This window comes from Pholcus phalangioides, unplaced genomic scaffold, assembly GCF_987345545.1.
Source record: "Pholcus phalangioides strain wild (caught in Gottingen) unplaced genomic scaffold, Ppha-v1.0 ptg000015l_1, whole genome shotgun sequence".
NCBI lineage: Eukaryota > Metazoa > Arthropoda > Arachnida > Araneae > Pholcidae > Pholcus > Pholcus phalangioides.
The window spans coordinates 63,709,578-63,732,871 of record NW_028301608.1 but is presented as its reverse complement, the minus strand read 5'-3'; the positions used below and the strand labels follow the sequence as shown (position 1 = coordinate 63,732,871).

General features: G+C 35.9%; 1 protein-coding gene across 1 annotated transcript in view; it reads right to left on the bottom strand.

Moving 5' to 3' along the window:
- Window positions 1–23,294, bottom strand: part of LOC149076483 (organic cation transporter protein-like) — a 45,456-nt gene that overhangs the window by 8,968 nt on the left and 13,194 nt on the right. Inside the window, exons 2-6 of the mRNA XM_089244055.1 lie at window positions 3,915–4,162; window positions 2,963–3,117; window positions 2,685–2,788; window positions 2,424–2,578; window positions 848–1,016 (exon numbers count right to left, since the gene is read on the bottom strand). Of these exons, the coding sequence (XP_089100181.1) occupies window positions 848–1,016; window positions 2,424–2,578; window positions 2,685–2,788; window positions 2,963–3,117; window positions 3,915–4,155 (824 nt within the window). The 5' untranslated portion in view covers window positions 4,156–4,162. The remainder of the gene's footprint in view (window positions 1–847; window positions 1,017–2,423; window positions 2,579–2,684; window positions 2,789–2,962; window positions 3,118–3,914; window positions 4,163–23,294) is intronic.

Sequence of the window (23,294 nt, the reverse complement as noted above, 5' to 3'; positions counted from 1 at the left end):
AGTGTGTGATGAACCAAACGTTGTGAACCAAAATTTGAAGGGTTGTATGGAATGCTCATACAATTACAATTAATGCTCATACAGTTAGATTCAAATCTGTTAATGTACGTGAAAACTTTTTAAAATTTACATGCTCAAAAACTAGTACTTTTCAAACCAAAACCTGGAAATCTAATTTTTCTGCTATTGTGAGTTTCAAAATTACTTTTTTTTCTTTTGAATTTGAACTGATGATACAAATTTTTTTTTATAAATTCTGCTATTATTTTGTTATGAATTCTGCTATAAATTATTACTGTAAGTTCTACTATATTATTGGTATAAATTACTGCAGGTTATGATATTATACATTTAAATGATTGTATGATATGCGCATAAGTTACACCCAAATCTGTTAATCTGAGTGTGAAGTTTTTGAAATTTCATTCCACATATCGTCTATAAAACATTGTAATCAGACAAATACTGTATATGCGATAGAGTTGAGATTTTAGTTCATAACCTTAACAATATGTAGCAAAATATTATATTAAAATTTCTTAATGATACAATAAATAGATTTTTAGAATTCATGTTTCAAACTCAAGTAAAATGTCAAAATTATTCATTCTTCATTAAACGCGTTTAAAGTTTTTCTTCACGGATAACTTGTATGTAAAAACGCAACACTAAAGTAGACATAACTTCGGTTCTGAGCATGGTGCATACAAAACATGGTCTGTTTTGGAATCACAAAAAAAAAAAAAAAAAAAATCAAAAAACTTGATATTTTCTTCAAAAATGACGTTTTCAACATATTCGGATACCTTGAATAAACAGGAAGAAAAGAATTTATTTTTCTCCTTACCACCACATAAGTAGAAGTCCCAAACCAGGAAATATGACAACCACTTGAATCCAGAAAGCGTCTCTTATGAGCCAAGCAACTAGTGGGAGCAACACGTAGCCGGTGCACCAACCGAATTCCATAGAAAGACCGTAAAGGGACCTGTACTCACGTCCAACCACTTCCATCACTGGTTATAAATATTGAAAATTATTAATTATATAATATTATAATTAGATGAGAAAAGTTTAGAAGCTCTGAAATGAGCGAAGAACATTTTAAACCGTTTAAATGTGAAAAGTTTTAAAAGAAACATTTTCATCAATATGTCTTTATGCGAAAATATATATCACAGATATTTAAAATTTGAAAGAAAGAAAATTTTAAAATATTGCAGTCGACGCTACTTATTAGAATCACAGAAAATGCTGTCATTCGGGTATTGTTATCACTTTTGCAAGGAACGGAACGAATAAATATCATAACTATAATACTATAACATAAAATAATACTATAAATTTTTTTCAGTCGAAAGGTGTTTGTTTTTTGCGCTGTCTGAAGCTCTAAGGCTTAACCAAAAACTTAATTATTAAATATTTTTCTCCTGCAAGCTATCGTTATCAAGCTGCAAGACTATGTAAGAGGCTGGAAGGTGTTCTCTCCCTTCCTCCCCTTGGTGACGAACATTTCTGTGCTTGATGTCGTAATCAGTCTATAGTATTCACTGTGGAGCTGCTTTTGCAATCACCTTCCTATGGTGAAGTCAAATGTTTGACGGGAAAAAAACTGCTTTCCTCCAGTTTTTGATCAGTTTCTTTCGGTTGACCAGATTCAAATTTCTTTTCCTAAGAGAGTTTCCCAAAGGATCTGTGAAACATATTGTGTACATTAAAAAAATTTGATTGGTGTGTGATATACATTAGACAGTTCCATTCTAACGCCTCATAGTGGCTGAATAATAAAAATGCAGAATTTTTGCTTTAAGGAAAAAAGGAGGTCCCGTCTTAGAATAGAATAAAAAATGGAAACGATTGAACATTTTGCAACCAATACGTGGGGGAAAAAGTGTGTCCCTTTTTACCAATACCCGTTTACCATACGTTTGGTCGAACGGGATGTGTAGTCACCGTACTACTAAACCACACATACACCTCGTCCATATTCCTCTCTGAACTTCTCACGAATTGTGCATTTGTTGTAGGCATATTGGGAAGTTTGTTTCTGTGTAATGTGTAGTGCTACAATCAAATTTTCTTACTATGCATGCTTGACGTGTAATGATTGAATAATTGTACCGTTCTAGGTCTGTTGCTCTTTGTGGTGAGACGTTTTAACGGGGAGATCGCCTTTCATTTGCACCTCTATGGTCACCGCACTAAAAACGGTACTTTTTCGGATATAGTTATCATTCAGTTATTGTTTCCAGAAACCCTGAGGTTCTGATGTGATCATACTAAGCGGCGTGGACTGTATTAATAAGATTTTCAGTTGTTTCTTCTACATACGGGATATAACGTCGTGACTGTACATATGATACATTGTTTGCTTCTTTTCTTTCAAATAATAAAAGAAAATCACCCAGTATTGCTACACTTACGTATTATGAATCCAGTGACGAACAATCCGCCACTACCGAGTGAGGCGAAGAAACGTGAAATGGCAAATGTTATGTAGGAAGTGGACAACGCACTACCGATGCCACCGATAACTAAGATCAACACGGTAGCCATTAGAGCCGGTTTTCGTCCTAATCTGTCTTACCAAAAAAAAAAAGAATTTTGTGAGATGAATATCCATTCTTCGGAATAAATGAATCCAAAAACATAAATATGTTTTTTTTCTTCATCATAGTACACACCTGTCAGAAAATTGACCTATGACGATGGCAGATACAAGTGACCCAATCATCATGACAGAATTTGTCATCGAGATGGTCCAAGCCTGATCACACACTAGATTCCACTGTTGGAAAGAAAAGAAAAAAAAATTGAAAAGAAGTGATTTTTTTTTTCTCCAGCTCAAGAAATGAACTTATATCAAAAAAATATCTTTTCACAAATTAAATTTGTAAAAAGAAAAAAAGGATTGTGATAAAGTAATGTTGAAAACTATTAGAAATGTCTCGAAATTACATACTTGACTGATCAGAGTACTTTTGTATACTGAATCGTCGTACTCCCATCTATCACAACCCACTAAGTTGTTCATATTCGACGGAATCGAGCTAACGTTGCCTTGGCTCGTGTTGACGAATTGGTACATTTTACAATGTCTGTCTTCATTGATACTATCTAATACATATATGGGAGAAAATACTTATCAGAAACACACCTACTATGAAGCCACGTGATCAGAAATAGTTAGTAAGAAAATTTTGAACAGCAAATTCTGAATAGAAATATTTTACATGTATGTAAATGGAGAAAAAAAGCATTCCTAATTTGAACTTGTTACATAAGTATATAAAATTGAAAGAGCCTAAAAAATCATCCAAAATTTTTAAATCTAAAAATTCTAAATCCAAAATTTTAAATCTAAAAAAAAAATTTAGAATCTTAAAAATTTTAATCTAAAAAAAGTGTCTTAAAAATTTTAATCTACAAAAGTGTCTAAAGATTTTCAATCTAAAAAAAGCGCCTTCAAATTTTGTCTGAAAAGCGTCTTAAAAATTTTAAATTTAAAAAGCATATTAAAATTTTAAATTTAAAAATCATATTAAAATTTTAAATTTAAAAATCATATTAAAATTTTAAATTTAAAAAGCATATTAAAATTTTAAATTTAAAAAACATATTAAAATTTTAAATTTAAAAAGCGTATTAAAATTTTTAACCTAAAAAAGCATCTAAACATTTTGTCTAAAAATTGAATGATAAAAGGAAGGTATCAGCAAAGTTAAATAACAAATAAGGCTCAATGTTGTTCGTTATTCTGCAAAAGTGTAGAAGTTTTACTATATTTTATAACAATAGTGACAGTCCATTTTTTAAAGATTTGATTTGTTTTACTTGCATTTTTATACTGAAGTTTGCAAAACAAAAAAAGAAAGATATGAAGAAAATCGAAACTGAATTTTTTCTGATCTAACCTGACGGAATTCCGTGTAACTTCCAATCTTCATCCGATATGTTATCATATTTCGAAGGTTTTGCGCACCAGTGATCGGTGTTGGGTGCTAGAAACGACATGAGGAGCGTATTCCAGGCGCAAGGAAATCCAGAGAAAAATATCATCCAGAATATCGTCCTCTGCCATGGTCCGTTCCCACCGATCACGTCAGTGAAATCCGTTACCTGTTTATGTTTTTCGTCCAACTTCTTCACTGCCATCGTCTAACTATCAAAAAAAAATATATATATACAGTACTTATAAACTTCTCGTCAAAATAACAAGCGCATCAAATGCTATTGAAAAACTTATTGCAAAGGAAAAGTCGAATGCATTAGTTAGATTCGTGATTGTTGTGAAAACTACTCTTGCATATTCATATACTCAGTTGGAAACTACAGTTCAAAATAAAACAAATTAAAAAATTTTCAGATTATCTTCTTTTCCAAACCATGATACAGGGTTTGCACAAAATGAACGAAGCGATTTTAAAAATTAAATATATATTTTCCAAACTATTGCACATAATATAATCTGTGATACATAAAAATAAAGAAAAATATTCAGGTTTTTTTTTTCAACATTGCTCAATAGATGACAACGGTTCCGTAGAATACAGTGTCTGAAATTAAATATAGTGACGATGAGAGAAAAAAGTTTTTGTGTGTTACAATATTCAACGGTTGGTTCCGCAACTTTTGTGCAGCGTGCATTCAGAAATTTTTAACTGAAAAAACAAAAGAATGGTTCAGTTACTGCGTTCTACGGAAGTGCTGTCATCTATTTAGCGAAGTTGAAAAAAACTTTGAATGTTTTTCTTTATTTTTATATATCACAGATGTACAATATGTGCGCATATGTGCAATAGTTTTGAAAATACAAATTTTTAAAATCGTGTCATTCATTTGTGCATATTTCGATTAAAAACATGACGAAAGAGCGCGAAATAGACAGACAAATGTTACCTTGAGTGCACTTGGACAAAAAAAGTTAATAAATCCACATATACATGAATTACGATATAGGACAAATAAGGAGCATTCTTAGCAATCATTTATGACATCTGTACACACACAAACTCCGTGAACGTTTTTCCTTAGCCGTGAATCTCATTGCCAAGGATGGAAAAAAAAATTATTTGCAGATACTATTATATCAACATGGCACGAAACAACCGATCTACTATCAAATGATTATGTCATGATCAAGTAGGATCAGCTGATACTACCTTTACGCAATGTGGTTTCGTGAAAAAAGTCAAAATGTTTTGTAAGTACGCGTATAGAAGGCTATTGACGAAACGGTTGCACAATCATGCGAATAGAATAATTTTTTGTCGCGAATGTGTCTTTTACATCAGCTATCTGACTGAACACCAAAATTACAATCTAAAAGTTAATTACAATGAGATCTGTAAAAATTATTAGCGAATAAAATTTTTTTGTTCTATGAGGAAATGAAATGCCTATTTCATGTGCATCACAGATGGTTGTTTTTTCTTATCGCTTTAATATTTTGGCAATTGAACAAGATAGTAATTGCGGAATTGTTTCTTGATTTACAGCAACTGATTCCCCAAAACTTTTTTTGCGTGAAATTTCGTATCCTTAAAAAGATTTAGCGAAATCGGAACAATTAAAATTCTCAATTATCAACTTTCTCTGCTGAGTTCGGTGACTTTATTGACTCGTTAATAACTTGCTTCTAATTTCTTTTTTCAATTTTGACACATAACATCTCTACATGCACCACATAGAGTAGGGGTTCTTACACTTTTCAACCTGTGACCTAAAATCAACATCATGGTCAACTACTCGACTTATAGATCAGTTTGGTTTGTCGAAATTAATGAAACCAAGGCGCAATAATTGCATTTGAGATAAGGCTGTAACTGAATTCGTACGACCCACCTCGGAAGCCCCTGCGACCACGACTCAAGGTTAAGAACCATGACACACGTACATAGATCATGGTACAATCAGCACTACAGTTTAAAGCTAACTACGGACAGAAACCAAAATGAGAAATAAATGGTGAACTTTTTTGTTCACCATTTATTGCTCGTTTTGGGCAAAAAAATTTTTCATCAAGGCCATTAAGAAACAAAATTTAAAAAAAAAGTCAAATAAAATTGTTATGGGGAGAGAACAAAAAAAAAAATTCCTGTTAATTTGACAGGTTTTTTAAGGTAACCGACTACTTTTCTCGTCACTTTCCTATAAAATGACACTGGAGTGAACTTCAATAAAATTTTTTGATAGGAAGCGTCTCAAATGATAAAAACAATAATGAATTTTAGACTACTTATGTCATTTTCTATGAAAAAGTCATTTTTGGTGTCGAATTTTGAGCAAAATTCGTCTTATATTCGAAATACAATTGCAAAAAATTCTATGAATGGAATGTTTTGTTATTTTTACAGGACATTCAGATAGTAAATAGTGCAACCAAATCCTAGAGGATTGTATGGTATGCTCGTAAAGTTACACTTGAATTTGTTAATTTACGTGTAAATTTTTTGAAATTTCATCCTACATATCGTAAAACACTGTAATTATAGAAATATATGTGATAGACCCTAGAGATTTTGGTTCATAACCCTCAAAAATATATATTATAATATTGTATTAAAATTTCGTAATGATACAATGAATAGATTTTCAGTTATGTTTCAAACTCAAGTAAAATGTCAAAAATAGCATTCTTCGTTAAACGCGTTTAAAGTTTTTATCTTCAGATTTCTTGTACCGTATTTAAAAACGCAACACTAAAGTGAGCGTAACTTTGGTTCTAAGGTCACACTACAGTCATATAAACAAAACAAGGCCTGTTTTAGAATCACAAGAAACAGCGCTTTCATAAGAAATAAAAATAGATGTTTTCTTCCAAAATGACGTTTTCAATGTAGATACCTTAAGCACGATTACCACATATAACGGTGAGACAATTATGTAGATTATTTTATGCATTTCGTCTTCATATCACTTCAAATTTGTTTATTTCGTCACACCAGTCATCTTATTCATGCTTATGGGGTTAATTAGACTAGATTCTAGGAATTAAGAAGAATGCAAACGTGTTAAAGTGCAGTAACTGTATTGCAGTAGTAAATTGGTAAATGCCTACAGATCTCAGTGAAGGTCAGTTCCTGACCATTTTGAGGCAAGAGAAGAAACAGAGGTAAAAAATGTCATTGGGCACGAACTTACGATGTTTAATGAAGACGGCGTATGTTTCGGAGACGCTATCAATTAACTGAAAATGTACGACTTCGTAATTGGCATCTGACGAGCAGTTGACATCAGCAGATTCCTAAATTGGATAAATAATAAGCTGAATAATTTTTCCGTAGCAGAAATATTTGTTTTTTCACCCGGCCTTGATGTTCCTAATTGTAGGGCAATTTTTCGTGGACGCATGATTCGAGGCGGTCTATTAGAGGTGTCATCCATCAACTCACAAATGCTCTCACGAGATAGAAAAAGAAAATAATAGTGTGCAATTAATTAGCATAATCCGGATCAAACACCGAATCTTGAAGCTTTTCTTTTAATCTTTTCTATTGAAGTTTTTTTAGAACCTTTTTTCCGAAAATTGAAATTATTTTCTTAAATATGCAGTCTTATTTTCTTTGAGATATTCAATTCAAAAATACACTTTTTCTGAAAATTTGGATTATTTTTAGTTTTTACACTTGGGTTATTTCCTCATAATTTTGGCCGTCCCGATTTTTTTGAATAAAAATGTCTAGTTTATTCTTGTATTTAACGAAGCTTACTTGAATTTATATTCTTTACTGACGTCAAAGATTAAAATCATTTCCCCCTACTTATAAATTATAATAATATAAATATAATTATAATATAAATTATAATAAAATAATTATATGATGTTTATAAATGCTTAGAAATGTTTTATAAAGGACGTGGTCATCTCAATCTGATGTTACATAAATCTGGGACACAATTCAGACGTCATACTAAACAGTTACCCAAACGAAATGAAACTCGTTTTCATAAATTTTTCTTGTATTTAGCTGCTAAAATTTTTTCTTTACTTCCACAATTTTATAACTGAAAAATCTTCATGCCCATCTCTCTTTTTTTAAATGTATAAATTTAACGTCGTGGTTGTTAACTCAAGAAGATTTAAATTCTCTGTTTGATATTGTAATGAAATCCTTTTAATTCGTAAAATTTCATCACAATATGTTTCTTTTATCTTGCATTCGTCATTAGATGGCGATTTAAAAAATAATAATAATTAACTCCATTCTGGTTGCCACATATAGGGCGCGGTAGCCCAGGTCGATAAGATACCCACCTAAAGTATCATAGAATGATTAGAGATGTCGCGAGTTCATTACTCGGTGCTTACTTGTCAGGAACTTTATTGACGCAATGGTGCAATCGAAACGGCGACATGACCAAGGGAAGACATTACTACCGCTGAAGTCCCGCACCGAAGAGCTAGCGCACCAACTTCTCAGTGGTATAAAAGAAGCTGCCTTTCGGAATCGGCAATAAATTTTAATACAAGATATACAGAAGACTGGAGACAACATCCAGTCTTCTGTATATCTTGTATTGACAAGTGGAGAGCGACATTCATGTCATAAATAAATTTTAAGTCTCGGTCTAATTAGCTCTCGCGTGCAGTAAATGACCGCAGCTCGACAAAAATGAACAAATTTTTCCACGTAGTTCTTCTATATATATATTAAATTTTCTGTCTCTCTCTCTCTGTGTGTGTATATCTTCTCTATACAAATCTACAATTTTAGATCAATCGTCACCAAATTTTGGATATATACCAAACAGGGCCTGGATTGAACGATAGGCTACTTGAAAAATTCGTCAGAGAAGGGCAAATGCCCAAAATAGACGAAAAACTGTCGGGCAGCAATGGTTCCTGGGCATCGGCAATCACTTTTGGAATGTTTACTGTGGTTCCCTAGCAATGCGTTTCTGACGTGCATATATGCCTTTACAATGGTTTGTAACTTCTTTAATCCCGTCAGTATTATAGTTTATTCCTTTGTAATTGTTTGCCACTTTTTCAACCCTCCCAGTAATTGAAGAAACCCGGTTAGCGCAGGGTGTTATAGCAAGTTATATATACCTGTATGCGGATTTTTTTTTTTCTTTTCCTTTTTTCATTATTATCAAAAATATTGAATACACACATATAATGATGATTATTTTTCGGGGCTTACAAGCCAGCTTAGCCCGAATTTTTTTTTCCTGATTACATAAATAAAATTATCTTACCTTATATGATAAATATGAATACTCTTACATGATCTCAGTTACGCTTAATTTCCCGCCAGTTGCAATTTTCGGGGATTTGAGAATATATTTACAACTTCGCATACCTTTCTCGACAAATGACGATTTTTTGTGTTTGAGATTGGGGGACACAGACTGCTGTCAAGAAATAACGTTCTTAAGTGAAATATGTTGAAAAAAATTCGACCACTTTTAGAACCCATCAGAGCTGTCCATGGAACCAGGGACATCTTTGCCCATGTCCTCACTAGGCCAAGACCCGGGTACGCATGTTCAGGGGGAGGGACATGATGAGGTTTGGTGCTATGATTTTTGAGTGTAAGTATGTAAATATGTTAGTTGAGTATATAAATACTTTCAGCTAAGTATGGGGTCTCAGAACCTCATTTTGACCAAGGACCCATGACGCTGAGAGGACCATGCATTGAACTCTCACAAGAAGGAAGCTCGCTGAACTCTAAGCCCAGGATAGGCGATGCACCAGAAAGGGGAATATACTGTGTAGGTCCGTTGGATCATCTTGTATTTCACGCAGACCTATTTTTCCCATATACAGTACACTTAGGAAGGATGATCTATCCACCCCCTCCCCCCTTTCTGGATCTGTGCCTGGCCCATGGTTCCAGAGATTGATCTTGTATTTTTTGTTCATTACAAATTCAGTTTAGACCAAATTCATTTCAATAAATAGAAAGGGTCTCACTCTGGGATGAGGGTTAGGGGTCCTGAGTAAGGCGGAAAACCTCGACAAAAAAAAAATATGGTCCAAAGGGGGCAATGGGCTAAAAAAGTATGTATGCCCTACCAGCGCTGACGATGGAGCTGAAACATAGACACTTACTTACAAGCAAAACTATCCAAAAACGCATTTCAGAGACATTTCTTTTTTCAATCACCATACGTATATTGAAAAAAAAATGTATTTCTGAAGGCGCAATTATATATAGGTCTATGGCATATTTTTCCGTTATTCGGTAGCACGATCCACAATATATCCGGAAGGATCTTTATCAACGCTTTTTCTAGGCCTGTAGAGACGTTTTAATCCGAGCGGAAATCCGAGGCGAAGCTGAGTAACACAAGAAAGCATACATTAGTGAAGTTCGCAATCAAACTGCCAAAATGCGGAGCGATCGCCCACCCATTAAAAATATTCATCCTTATTAATCAAATAAATCCTACGTATGAATTAGATTGTTCAGAGAACTTTCTAGATGTTGTAGAAGCCGATTTATTTAGTAACTAAGTACTAATTTGAGCACAGACTGATATATCAAACAGTTTCGTTCTTAATTAAAGTGATTTGTAATATTCGTATGCCATGGCTTCCGAATCATGTCACTTCTTACTATGTATTTCGTGAATGCAATTAATTTCGACGAGGGGAAGGGAATAAAAAAATTCATATGCTCGTACATAATAATAAACATAAAGAATAAACGGTTATTTTTTGCTATAATTATAATTAAACAAAATTATAATATGATGAAAGACGTCACTCTCCCTTTTTAATACGACTGATACAGGAAACTGGCTAAGTGAGGAGATATCGATGTTTCAGGAAAAAGGAAAATTCATCTCTGCCCTCACGGGGACCTCATGTCATTTGCGAGCTATTAGTAGAATGTTGCCACTGTCCATTGCACGGAGCCATTCAGCATATACATGCGCTCCAAGGAGAGGAAATTCTATCTGTCTTCATAGCATAGTTGGTAGAGTAGTCGTCCGGCGAACGAGAGACCGGGGTTCGTGTCCCCCCGTGAGGGCAGAGATGAATTTCCCTTTCCTGAAACATCGATATCTCCTCACTTATCCAGTTTCCTGTATCTCTGTCGTAAAACTATAATATATATTAATTTCTCTGATTCACTTACAAAATATTCACTGAATTTCGATATAACCCTATTGTGGTCCAGGGATATTTTAATGCGTACATGCTCAAACCATGGCCCGCAGGACAAATAACCAAGCTACTCGAGTGGGCTACGAAAGATTATCAAATCACTCAAGTGGCTAGTGGTGCTTTTTCCAGATCATATAAGCTGATAACGGCGCATATTCAGATCACTCAAAGCGAACCTAAGTACATTTCCAAATCACTTGAGACCCGTCGCACACCTCCAAATCATCCTCCAGTGACACGGGGTATGTTTGCATGTTACTCAAGTGACCGGAGGTACATTTCCAGATGACTCAAGTAGACCACCACAGCACATTTTTATATCACCTGAGTGGCTCGAGACACGTTTTCAGATAACTGAAGCGGCCCGCGACTCGTTTCCAAATCAATGAAGTGGCCCGCGACTCGTTTCCAAATCAATGAAGTGGTCCGCGACTCGTTTCCAAATCAATGGAGTGGTCCGCAATCCCCAGAAGTTGAGCACTTTTCTTTTGGGGGGGGGGGGCACGGGTGAAGATCTGAGGAAAGTGGAGGGGGGGGCATGACATGCTTATGAGGCCCACAGACAGCTGTGAAGAAAAAAAAAAACTTTCAATTATAGAGCACGGTATTCAAGAAATACGTTAGAAAGAAGTGTGACTGTGCTTTCTGAATCCAGCAGAACTGCTCGTGGAACAAATGGATCATCTTAACACATGGATCGTGCATGGCCTGGGATCCCATGTTCTTGGAGGGACCTATACGACGGAATCTGACGATTTTTGAAATTATGTAAATATGTAAGCTATTACTTCAAGCTTAATCACCCCCACCTCCAAGAAAGTATCTTTGTCTGGGGAAGGGAGGGGGGCATGATGGTGAGACTTCCCTGCATAAAACCCAAGACAAGAGCTCACTGAACTTTTGCCCCAGGGGTCCGACCTTATTTTAAAACAGCACTCTAAATTTACTGAGCAAATTAATTCAACAAATAGGAAGGGTCTTATTCCTGGATGAGAGTGAGGGTCCTGGATAATTATCACGAGAAGAAAGTATGGCCCGGAAAGGTCAAGAAACACGGTAAATCTAAATATGGTACAGCAGCGTTTCTTAACCTTCTTTCTCTCATGGCCCCGCTTTGGACCATTGACTCTTTTCGTGTCCTCCCCGTGTTATCTAGGGGCCCTTATCCTCATCCAGAAGTGATGTTCTCTTGAATAATAAATTATAGATAAGGGGCCGTTCAAGTATTACATCATCATCGATGGGGGGGGGGGGAAGGGGGTTTCCGATTTGCTGACTTTTGATGACAAGGGCGGAGGGGGTTTGGATAATGCTTACGTCATCAACCACCCTTTATGAAAATATGAGTTAGGATTCAGAGGGGCAGAGCTGATGACGAAATTTTGCTGACAAGGGGGGGGGGGGGTCAAAAATGGCAAAATATTTGTTTACGTAATACTTGAACGGCCCCTAAGGCGGATCTCTGGACCCATGAGTGTGATCCATGGGAGGACATCCCTCAGCGTCAAAGGTGGATCCGACTGATCTAATGTATGTATATATATATGAGTTGATATCATCATTATTTATGCCCCCCCCCCCCAGCAATCATTATCGAACTCCTTCCTCCAGACTTTCAAGTCTATCTCCGCCTATGTTGTAAAGGTTTTATGTCAGGCTATCTAAACTTACCCCCCCCCCCTCCCCGTAGCAAAGTGATGTTCTGGGGCCCCCGTACTTAGCTGGAAGTGTAACAGCGTAAATACACTGCTGGCCACCGTAAATGCAACACCCTGAAGGAAGCATGCAAATAATATGAAATTTACAACATGCATTAGCGGAGGTGAGATATGCAAATGATTAGAATTTCAGCGCAGACGCACATCACGCGCGCCTGTGGCGCCACTTCAAAGTGCTATTTAAGGCTTGGAGATTTCGACGATTTGAAGTACGGCAATTGTGTTTTTCTTGTGGTTTTTTCAAAAAAACGATCAATTATGCCTCGTAGAAAACAGCGATCATCTTTTGATCAAGTATCCGAGTTCGACAGAGGAAGGATAGTGGCCTACCGAGATTGTGGATTATCTTTCAGGGAAATCGGTAGTCGTGTTGGACGAAACCAAACAACTGTAATGCGGATATGTGATCGTTGGATGCAGGAGGGTACGACGGACCGACGTGTTCGATCGCATCCACCTCAGTGCACCACTTCACGTGATGACAGGCGTATTGTGCGTATGGCAGTGACGGATCGCTCAGCCACATCACGAACCATAGCACAGCACATTTAGTCTGTACCGCATCATCCAGTGTCTGCGCGTACCATTCGACACCGTTTACAGCAGAGTGGTCTGTCCGCAAGACGTCCATTGCTTCGTCTACCCTTGACGCAGAACCACAGACGTCTCCGCCGCCAATGGTGCGATGAAAGAAGGATGTGGACGGCACAATGGAATGAAATTGTCTTTACTGACGAGTCACGCTTCTGTCTGCAACACCACGATGGTCGGATTCGAGTCTGGAGACACCGTGGAGAGAGGATGCTGAACAGCTGCGTTATGCACCGCCACACTGGTCCTGCACCGGGTATTATGGTAAGGGGCGGTATTGGATATCACTCTCGCACTCCTCTAGTACGCATTGCCGGTACTTTAAAAAGCCAGCGCTACATCTCCGAGGTGTTGGAGCTAGTTGTCCTTCCTTACCTTCAGGGCTTGCCCACAGCCATATTTCAACAGGATAATGCGCGACCACACGTGGCACGCATTGTCCAAAGGTTCTTCGTCAATCGCCAGATCGAATTGCTTCCCTGGCCAGCTCGCTCTCCGGATGTTTCGCCGATAGAAAACATGTGGTCCATGGTTGCTCAACGATTGACCCAGATTACATCCCCAACTGCCACACCAGATCAACTTTGGCAACGCGTGGAAGCTGCTTGGTCTGCTGTACCCCAAGAACACATCCAAAGTCTCTTTGAACCAATGCCGAGGCGTGTGGCAGCGGTGATCTCCAACAATGGCGGCTACTCTGGCTACTGATTTTGGCAGGAACCACACTTCACAGAAGTCTATAAATTTAATCATTTGATGCTTGGTCAATATGTTATCTACAAAATAAATATTGTTGCGATATCTCTTGTCTTTCTTGGTGTTGCAATTTGGGTGGCCAGCAGTGTATTTTACTCGCACACCCTCGAAAATCATAATACCTATACCAGATCTCGTCGTGTAGGCTGCCTATGGAGATGAGCCCCCGGACCATGCCTAGATGGGCCCACGTGCTATGATGACAGTTCTACTTTATTCTGGAAATAAATACAATATACAATTTACAAGAATCATACTTTTTCCCGATCAGATTTCACTTAAAAGGTTCATTTCTTATCATGTGAACTTTTTTTTCCACGTCTCTCTGTGCTCCTTCCAAACACAACCTCATGACTCCATCTTAGAATATCCCAGACCACAAACGGGCTACATGCCCCCCCCCCCCAGGTTGAGACCCACTACAGCACAGTATACGGTCAACGCTGGTTTTTTACGAACTCGTATGGACTTGAACAATTAATTTTATTAATGGGAAAGACACTAAAAAATTATATATTGTTTGGTACCAGAGGACTAGTAGTTCGTAAAAGCGTGTCGGTTCGTAAAATCGAGCGTCGACTGTATATTCCATCGGATACCGTTCGCATTTTTTTTTATCAAGATCATCACAATCGTCCTTGATTTATCAAATCGGGTCGCGGAAAATCGGGGTCTCGTTAATTGTTTTGATATTCGAGACGGTCTTGATCTTTCTGGCAGTGAAATATGTACGGTATTTTATCAAATCCTTCTTCAAGGTCCACCTCGTTTTCTCTGTGGTCTTTTTTTCTTTTCTTCCAATTCAGATTATTTGACAATGACGTTGACGGTCATATAAAGCAGGAAATACTATATTATATAATAACAATTCTATCTTTTCCTTCTGAATTTACGTTCCTGTACATACTTGGAGTTTCATTTTCGAGAACATGAAAACGTGTCATCCTTATATTGACATTAATTAATTAATTAATTATATGAATCAAATCAGCGATTGAACATGTTTACACATGCAGTTATAGTATTAACCCCCTTGAACTGAAATGACGAGTCCAGCTCTTGAGAAAACTGACAATGACGAGTTGCACTCGCCAGGAATTATTGACTGTTGAAACTTTTTATGAGAGATGTATATGTAAGTCATAGCGAGTCTATTGCTTTGGTACACTTGTTTGTATGCTTCTATTAGCAGTTTGAATGTAATTTGCATAAAAAATGCAAACGATGCCAAGTAGCACTGCATCTTCCGGAGCGTTTTGAGAAATATCATACACTTGAAGTAAATTAGTATTTTAAAATAAACCCGAATATAGGTGAGGATGAATATTGTATACAGGGATATTTTACATCGTAAAATACATTTTTTTACATTCACATTGTTTGAATTTGTTGCAAATTCATTAGCATTATGTTGAAACACATACCTTTTTCTTTAAAAGAAGAGAACTGTACTGTACTTTTGTTAAACATTATTGAAGAATATTTCGACACTAATTATGTTCTATTATGTATATATAAGAAACATTCATGTAAATGTATGAAGCAAATTCTTTTTTTACTAATTACAAATTATTTTAGAAAGAAAACAGTGTTTCTATATCAATCCCTCCTTTTGAAACGAAGGAAATTAAATTGTCTATCTGAGCAGTGCTGCCTGAAAATAAATTGCAGAGTTCAAGGGGTTAAACCATAGTTTCCGAATTTTTTTTGTCCCATCACCCCCTTCTTCAGAAATTTTTCTCTCCCATCGCCCCCAAGGCAATCTAACCCATAGAATCCTATGTTATACCCATAGCTTATAACTATAACCCCTATGTTATACCGTATGCTCCCCTGGAACATTCATCGCTCCCCCCAGGGGGCATTAACGCCCACGTTGAGAATCACTGGGTTAAACAATAGCATTTAGAAATCGAGAAAAAGGGAGCGAACGGCTAAATGACATTTTATGATTTAAAAGACACATTATGACATTCGACATTTTCATTATTAACACACTATGAAACAACGTCTTCACAATTACTGTCTTGTCAATTTACTTTTCATTTGTCGGGCGGCCCTTAGTAAAATAAATGGCATATCTCTAAAATGGGTGCCTCGTCTTTTTTCCATTCCTACACTAAGAATTCACATTGTTTTTTTACACAATAACGAAACTACATAGTGTCCCACAATCGACTGACGGTTTCCAAAATGGGATAGAAAAAGAAAACGGTGACAGACATTAAAGTCATTCCTGTGGAATATAAATGTTCGAAGTAATTCCACGTTTTTTCAAGCGCAATATTCGAAGAGATATTTGAATACAAAAATTGTAGAAAATTTGGGTAATAATCGTTGTTTTGTTGGTATCAGGAGAGACAAGGCAACAACGTTCTAATTAGGTTTTTGGACTCGTATAAAAAGGGATGTCGGTATAAAAAAATAATTTTTTTTTATTTTAATGACTATACATCCCCCTTGCAACTTGAATGACGTATCAGAAATTCCTGACTTCCCACATTTATATTCCGCAGGAATGACTTTAATATCTGTCACCGTTTTCTTGATATCCCATTTTGAATACAGTCAGTCGATCGTGGGACACTGTATCTGATAATTAAGGAATAATTTGACTGATGGCATGCGACGTCATGGATGGAGGGAGGTTGCTCGGTCGAAAATTACATTTACCCAACCCCCACACACATATTTTTAGAAGCACTGTTTTTTTCCTGCAATATTGTGAAGCTTCAAGGTGTTATACTCGAGACTGAAAACACAGACGGAGACTTACTTTCCTAATTTTAGAGAGAAAAGGGAAAAAAGAAAATATCCCAGAGGAAAATACTTGGTAAACAAACACACTGTCTGAAGAACACTTTTTCGGTCTGTCTGTAGATTGTTTTCAGCGGGGCAAGTTCCCCAAGGGAATTGAGAAATTTTTTTTATTCTTAGCATCCTTGATTTCCACAGGATAGAAAACAAACAAATATTAGTCAATCTCGGTGAGACACTCACGTTTATTTTTACCGTAAATGCCGCTTGTTAGAATCATGAACAATGTTGTCATTCGGGTATTGTTATCACTTGAACCAACATTATATGCGCTAAAAAAGGTTGCAAAATATGCACTAAGAAAAACTGAGATGTGACACTAAAAAGTAGGATAAACCTTCATTTAAAAATGCCGAGATAAGACATAAAATCAAAAATGCGTGCGAAGAATAGTAACAAATCTAATAATGTTAAAGTGTGGGGCTAAAAATGAAAGATATAAAAATATACATGAAAAATGAAAAAAATACATGCATTTAAAAGGGTCAAAAAATGAAAAAGTACATAAAAATTGTTAAAATATGCTGAAAAATACCTTTAAAAATACCAAAATATGCATAAAATTAGAAAAATACTCTCAAGCCAGGATTACACTATAAAATTTTATATAAAAGTTCATTTACAAAACTTTTGTAATCTAATATATTATTATATTACATTATAAAAGCCTAACTGACCCCAGCCTAAAAATTCTTCGATATGCCCCATGGGATTATTCAAAAATACACGTTAAATTAAAAAGAAAAAAAACATTAAAAAGTGCTGAAGCTTCCCTAAAGGGGGAAAATATGCGCAAAAAAATTGGAAAAAACCGCAGATTTTTTAAAATGCAGAAAAATTTGACCTAAAAATAAAAAATTTTTGCAAAAAGAATTGCAGAAAAATAAAAAAAAATATAGACAAAAATTTAAAAAATATTCGGAAAAATGAAAAAAAAATACTAATATTAAAAGCGCAGAAGGATGTCCTAAGAGAAAAGAAAAAACATGAAGTGAAACTGAAAAATATGCGCAAGAAATGAGAGAATCTGCATTTAGCAATGCAAAAATATGCATTTAAAAATGCCTAAAAATTTGTTCTGAAATGAACTCAATGTGAAATACTTTATTGATAAAGTTAAATAAAAGTTGATTAAATTAATCTTGATTATCTTGAAAACATTAGTGCAATGCGATTAAAATAGAAAAAAATTCCAAAAATATGTGCTTGTTCTCTAGAATGGCGGTGATTTTTACATTTATATGCGGTAACTATAAAAAGTGCTAAAATATGCAATTGCATATGCACCTATGCATTTGCATATTATCCGGGATCCAGTTATCACTTTCTTCAAATAAGGAACGGACCAAAATCATAACATGGGAAAAACTCGTTTATTGTTATCAGGAGTTCAGTTTTTATGTTGTCATTTTTTTGTTGAAAGTTTTTACATTTTTGCATATTTTGAAGCTAAGGTTAAACCACAGAATCATTTTTCCCTGTAAGTTATCATTATGAATCTGCAAGACTATGTAGGTCAGAAGGCTGCCTTATTGACAAAAATTTCCGTACTCAGTTCATACTGTCCCTGGCGTTGCTTTTATGAAGTTTTCCTATCCTACAGTGAAGAAATGTGTAAGGTATGTATGTGTTCATGGTAAGTTTTTCTTTCAACTGACCATATTCATAGTTCCTCGGCCAGAAGACTTTCACAGAGAAATAGAAGAATGAGTCTTCAACGCATGGCCAACTGGCCACATTTGGCCCTCGGAGATGTTTGTCATGGCCCGCATTTTTCAGCTTAAAGGGTGAAATTTTTTTTTAGAGTAATTGAAAAAAAAAATGCACGATTTACAATTTTGATAACTGTTGTGTTGGAACGAAAAACGGAGGTGTCTCGTTTTCATAGCCCCTGTGTCCCGTTTTTACCAAACGGAACATATGGTCATCTTTCTTACAACGTGGTTTTTTCGGATAGATTTATCAATCGGTTATTGTTATTAGAAACCCCGAGTCCCGATGTGATCACATTAAGCGACGTGCAGCACTGTATTTAGCTGAATATAGTTACAGCGTTTTCATTTATTTTTGGATACAATATTTTGACACGCTTCTTTTAACATAAATTGGCTTCTCTGTGTATATCTCTGTAAGGTGTCAAATTATTTTATTGCTATAGTGTTGAAAGGCTTTCGAGTACGGAAAAGAGACCTTACAAATTCTGATCATGTTTAAGAAAAAAAAAGAAAAGTGCAATATCAGCAGATGCAAGAAAAGAAATGAAATAAAAATTCTTTTTTTTTACGACCTTGGGGGATCATGGAGATTTTTTGTTTTAAAATGCGTGGTGACAACCCGACATGCTCTGTCATAATAATGTGTTTTATTTTCCATGATAACACAATACGTACCTCCCGTGACACTTTTCATTTAAGGAAATAAAATTGAGAAAGACCGTGTAAAGATTTCTCCTTTCTCTCCCATAACTAAATGACGAAAGCAGCCATTTATGGTCAAGAATATGGACACATAAAGCAGGCGCTGCTTTCAATGCGTGACGAATATGTTTTTTTAAATAGAATTTTCACCTACAGTAGTATGTACAGTATATAAAGAAAGAATGTATATATAAAAGAGGCACCCCGACTTTTGAATAAAGAATTGTGAAGAGAATGGAGAGGGCTTTTAAAAATGCCAGCCGTCCGTAAATACGGGACTCGCGTACGCAAAAGTTGCGTTGCATTGTATATTCTTAATTGGGGGTGGGGCGCAAATAGCCTGAGACCCCCAGATTCCGACACCTGGTTTTTCCGTGTACAGAGCTATTTGTTTAGTTCGTATACAGTCAATTTCGCTTATAGCGACCTCGGATGTAACGACACTTCGGCTATAATGTCAGTAATGAGCAAACTTTGATCCCTTTCGCGATAAAATGTAGTCATCCTTAATGATAATGAAAAAAACTCACACGCATTGTAGTTGATTGCATCTGATCGAAAATTTTCCTCAAAAAAGGTCTTGAAAATGTCAACCTCCGTTGTAACCGAAACTCGGTTATAACGACAAAGTTTTTTTCGGAATCGTTGGATGACCACATCTGAAGGTTATTCGTTAAGAGGGTTTTACTGTAGTGACACTAGTGTCTCTGCAAAGAGCGGGCAGACCTTCAACACTATACTTTCATTACATAAAAAAATTCAAGTATTCGACATTTTCACTTAAAAATATGGGAGACAGATAGCACTACCGGTATAACACGAAATAAGCATAACTCTGACAACATAAATATTAGTTACGGCCACGCATGTGCTTACACAGACACACATTCAACATGTTCCTGCATGTAATCAATTCGTTAGAAATTCTTCAGAGGAAAGTTTACGAGGAGCATTTGTACGGTTATATAAGCAATAGTATAATCACCAGTTTTATTTTGTGCAAACCAAACTTTCATTCGTAGGTTTTAACAGCTGGCTGATGTGAAGATGAATTTAGGAAAGAAAAGTCTACTGCTTTTGAGAGAAATCGAACCTACGTCCACTCACTTGCCGGGTGAGCGCACTAGATCACTAGACTGCAAAGGCACGAATATCAATCTTTCCTTAGTAAAAAAAAAGAGCTCGTGCACGCTGAACCTGAGACCAAACTCAGACTAAAGCTAACAATTGCTGACTCTTCCACCAGCTGGTGGCAGATTATCCGTAGATGATGTCACTCTCCGCTGATCATATGAAGGTTTCCATAGCTTGCAATTGTGCGCTTTGGCCTCAATCAGGGGTGACTGACCATGTACGGTTCCGTTTAGTGCACACGAGTTCTAAGGAGAGAGAGGTTCGTTGCCTTTGTAGCGTAGTGGTCTAGCACGGTCACCAGGCAAGTGAGAAGCCGTAGGTTCGATTCCCCCTGAAAGGCAGTTGAATTTTCTTTCTTGAATTCACCTTCGCATCAGCCAGATGTTGATGTAAGATCAGCGGAGAGTGACAACATCTACGAATAAACTTGCATTTCCATAATTAGATTGCAGACTTTGATATTGTTCGTATAAATCAGTGCTTCTTAACGTTTTGTTCCATACCGGAATGCCAGTGCAATATGACTCATCTTCCCGCACCTCCTTGAATAACACATTTTATCTCTTTTAGGAAATTTAGTTCCTCATAATTACATTAACCGCTTCATGTACAAGGTTTTGGAAAGAAATTTGGATTATCTCCATTTGAGAATTGGCGATAAATATGGTAACCTTGTGCTAACCTAACCGCACGTTAGAAAAAGAAAAAAAGGGGAGAAATAATAAAAAAAAAATACTGTCGAGGCTCGTTATAACGATCCCCCATCGTTCTGAGGAAAGCGGGCGTTATATTGGGAGGTCTTTATATCGAAAGAAAAACATATAGCATAGTCATTATGTGAAAGCATTTGAAGCTTTTCCTACCGGTCGTTGTAATGAAATGGTCGCTTCAACATGGGGTCGTTATAACGAGCGTCGACTGTATATCTTGAAGGAAAAAGGTTTAATATGCAGATAAGGTAGACGAGAGCGTTTTTTTTAGAGTCAGGAGTATAGAAAGAAAGAGCAACTTCCGTAGAGAAGGTGGCTACCTATAAAGTTTCGCGATGGTGAAGAGAGAGAAAAGAAAACACAGAGAACTTGTTTGAATTTATTCCACTGGTGTTTGGACGTAATATTACGCCCGTGATCGTAAAGAAAATTATTTTTTTATTTTTTATAAATTCTTTTGGTTGTTTAATTCCCTTTTCAGATATGGTTAATATTCAATTTTGGCTTCTTATTATTTTTTGAAAATTAATTCAAAAACGAAACTGAAAAAAATTATTCTCGAAAATGTGCGGAGAAAGATTCAATTACTTCTTTATTTATCGATTGCAGCCGGAACAGCAAATCATAAATATTTGTTTGGCATTTGATTACATTTTTTGACGTTTTTCTTGCTCACGACAGTATCAAATCTAAGATCACCATGCTAATAACATGAGGTACAAATGTGAACAAAAAATATTATAGAAATTAATCATATTTTTTCTCAATCGAAATGAAAAATAAGTGCGATCGCTAATCGAAAAGAAACTCTCGCAACGAGAATTTCACGTCACACATTTCTGCAAGCGAAAGTTGAAAGATGAGGTGTCAAAAGATCGATGCGCGACTCATATTTTTTGAGAATTGAAAAAAAAAATAAACTTTTATCGTTATTCTCAATTTTCCTGAATAAAAAATTAACATGTTGCATTTGTTTTTCTCTTTCCCGCCAAAAATGCTGTACTGCTCCCCCCCCCCCCCCGTTACCACTGGTATAAACACTACTCGTATGTGTGTATTAGATGAGGAAAGAGTTCAAGTGTAATAAAAGATATTCAGTGAATTGTTGAAAGTGAATCGCGAAACGATAAAAGAAATGAAAGTGCAGTAATTATTATCGATAAATAAGTTCATATAGGCCTATAAAGATAAGTAACAAAGTGTGGGATATTATTACCAGAAATGTAATGAGATAAACATACACAAGTGCGTGGTGTGCATGAGAAAAGTTTGTAAACAATGCAAGAAAATGTGCAAGAGAAATTCGACCGATTCGACGACAGACAAAAGATAGAGTTTACTTTATTAGTCATCGATCTGATAAGCGTATAAAGCACTTGAAGTTGTCGTTCCCATCATTAATTCATCATCGATCATTCACGACATTATCGGGGTTTTTTTTTTCCGATACTATAAGTTATTTCTGAAGACAAACAGACGTTTCCAACGTTTCAGTTCTTTCGGAACCCGTAGTAGCTAGTTGCGAGATGTTCCATGGAACCCTTGATAGTTTCGAAACTATTCTACTACTACTCCTACTACATACTTAACCTTCCTGGGGTGTTCGGGTCTTTTTTGGCCCATTTCAATTTTATTTCGTGTAGATCTACTATATTCTTTGGAATTTTTAAAAAATATTTTGTGACTTTGTTTTCTTTGTCATAGTGAATAGTCAGTTATGTGTAATTTGTTTTTTGAAATGGTAGTTTTTTACAGTAAAAATAGTTACACATGAGTCGTTCGGGTCAAAATTGGCCCGTGTAGAATTTTCAGTGCATAAGGAAGATGATAACTGCTATTTCCAATATATTATTCAATTATTATAGCTGTGACAACGAATTAATGCTCACTTTCTTTTCCGGTATGTATTTCTTTCTCTGTTGACGCGATAAATGACGATGATATGTAGTGGTGTATAGTTGTTCTCAGCATTTTCTAGTTTCTGTTACTATATTGGCTTCCCGCATTTATTTCCCCCTTTCGTAGA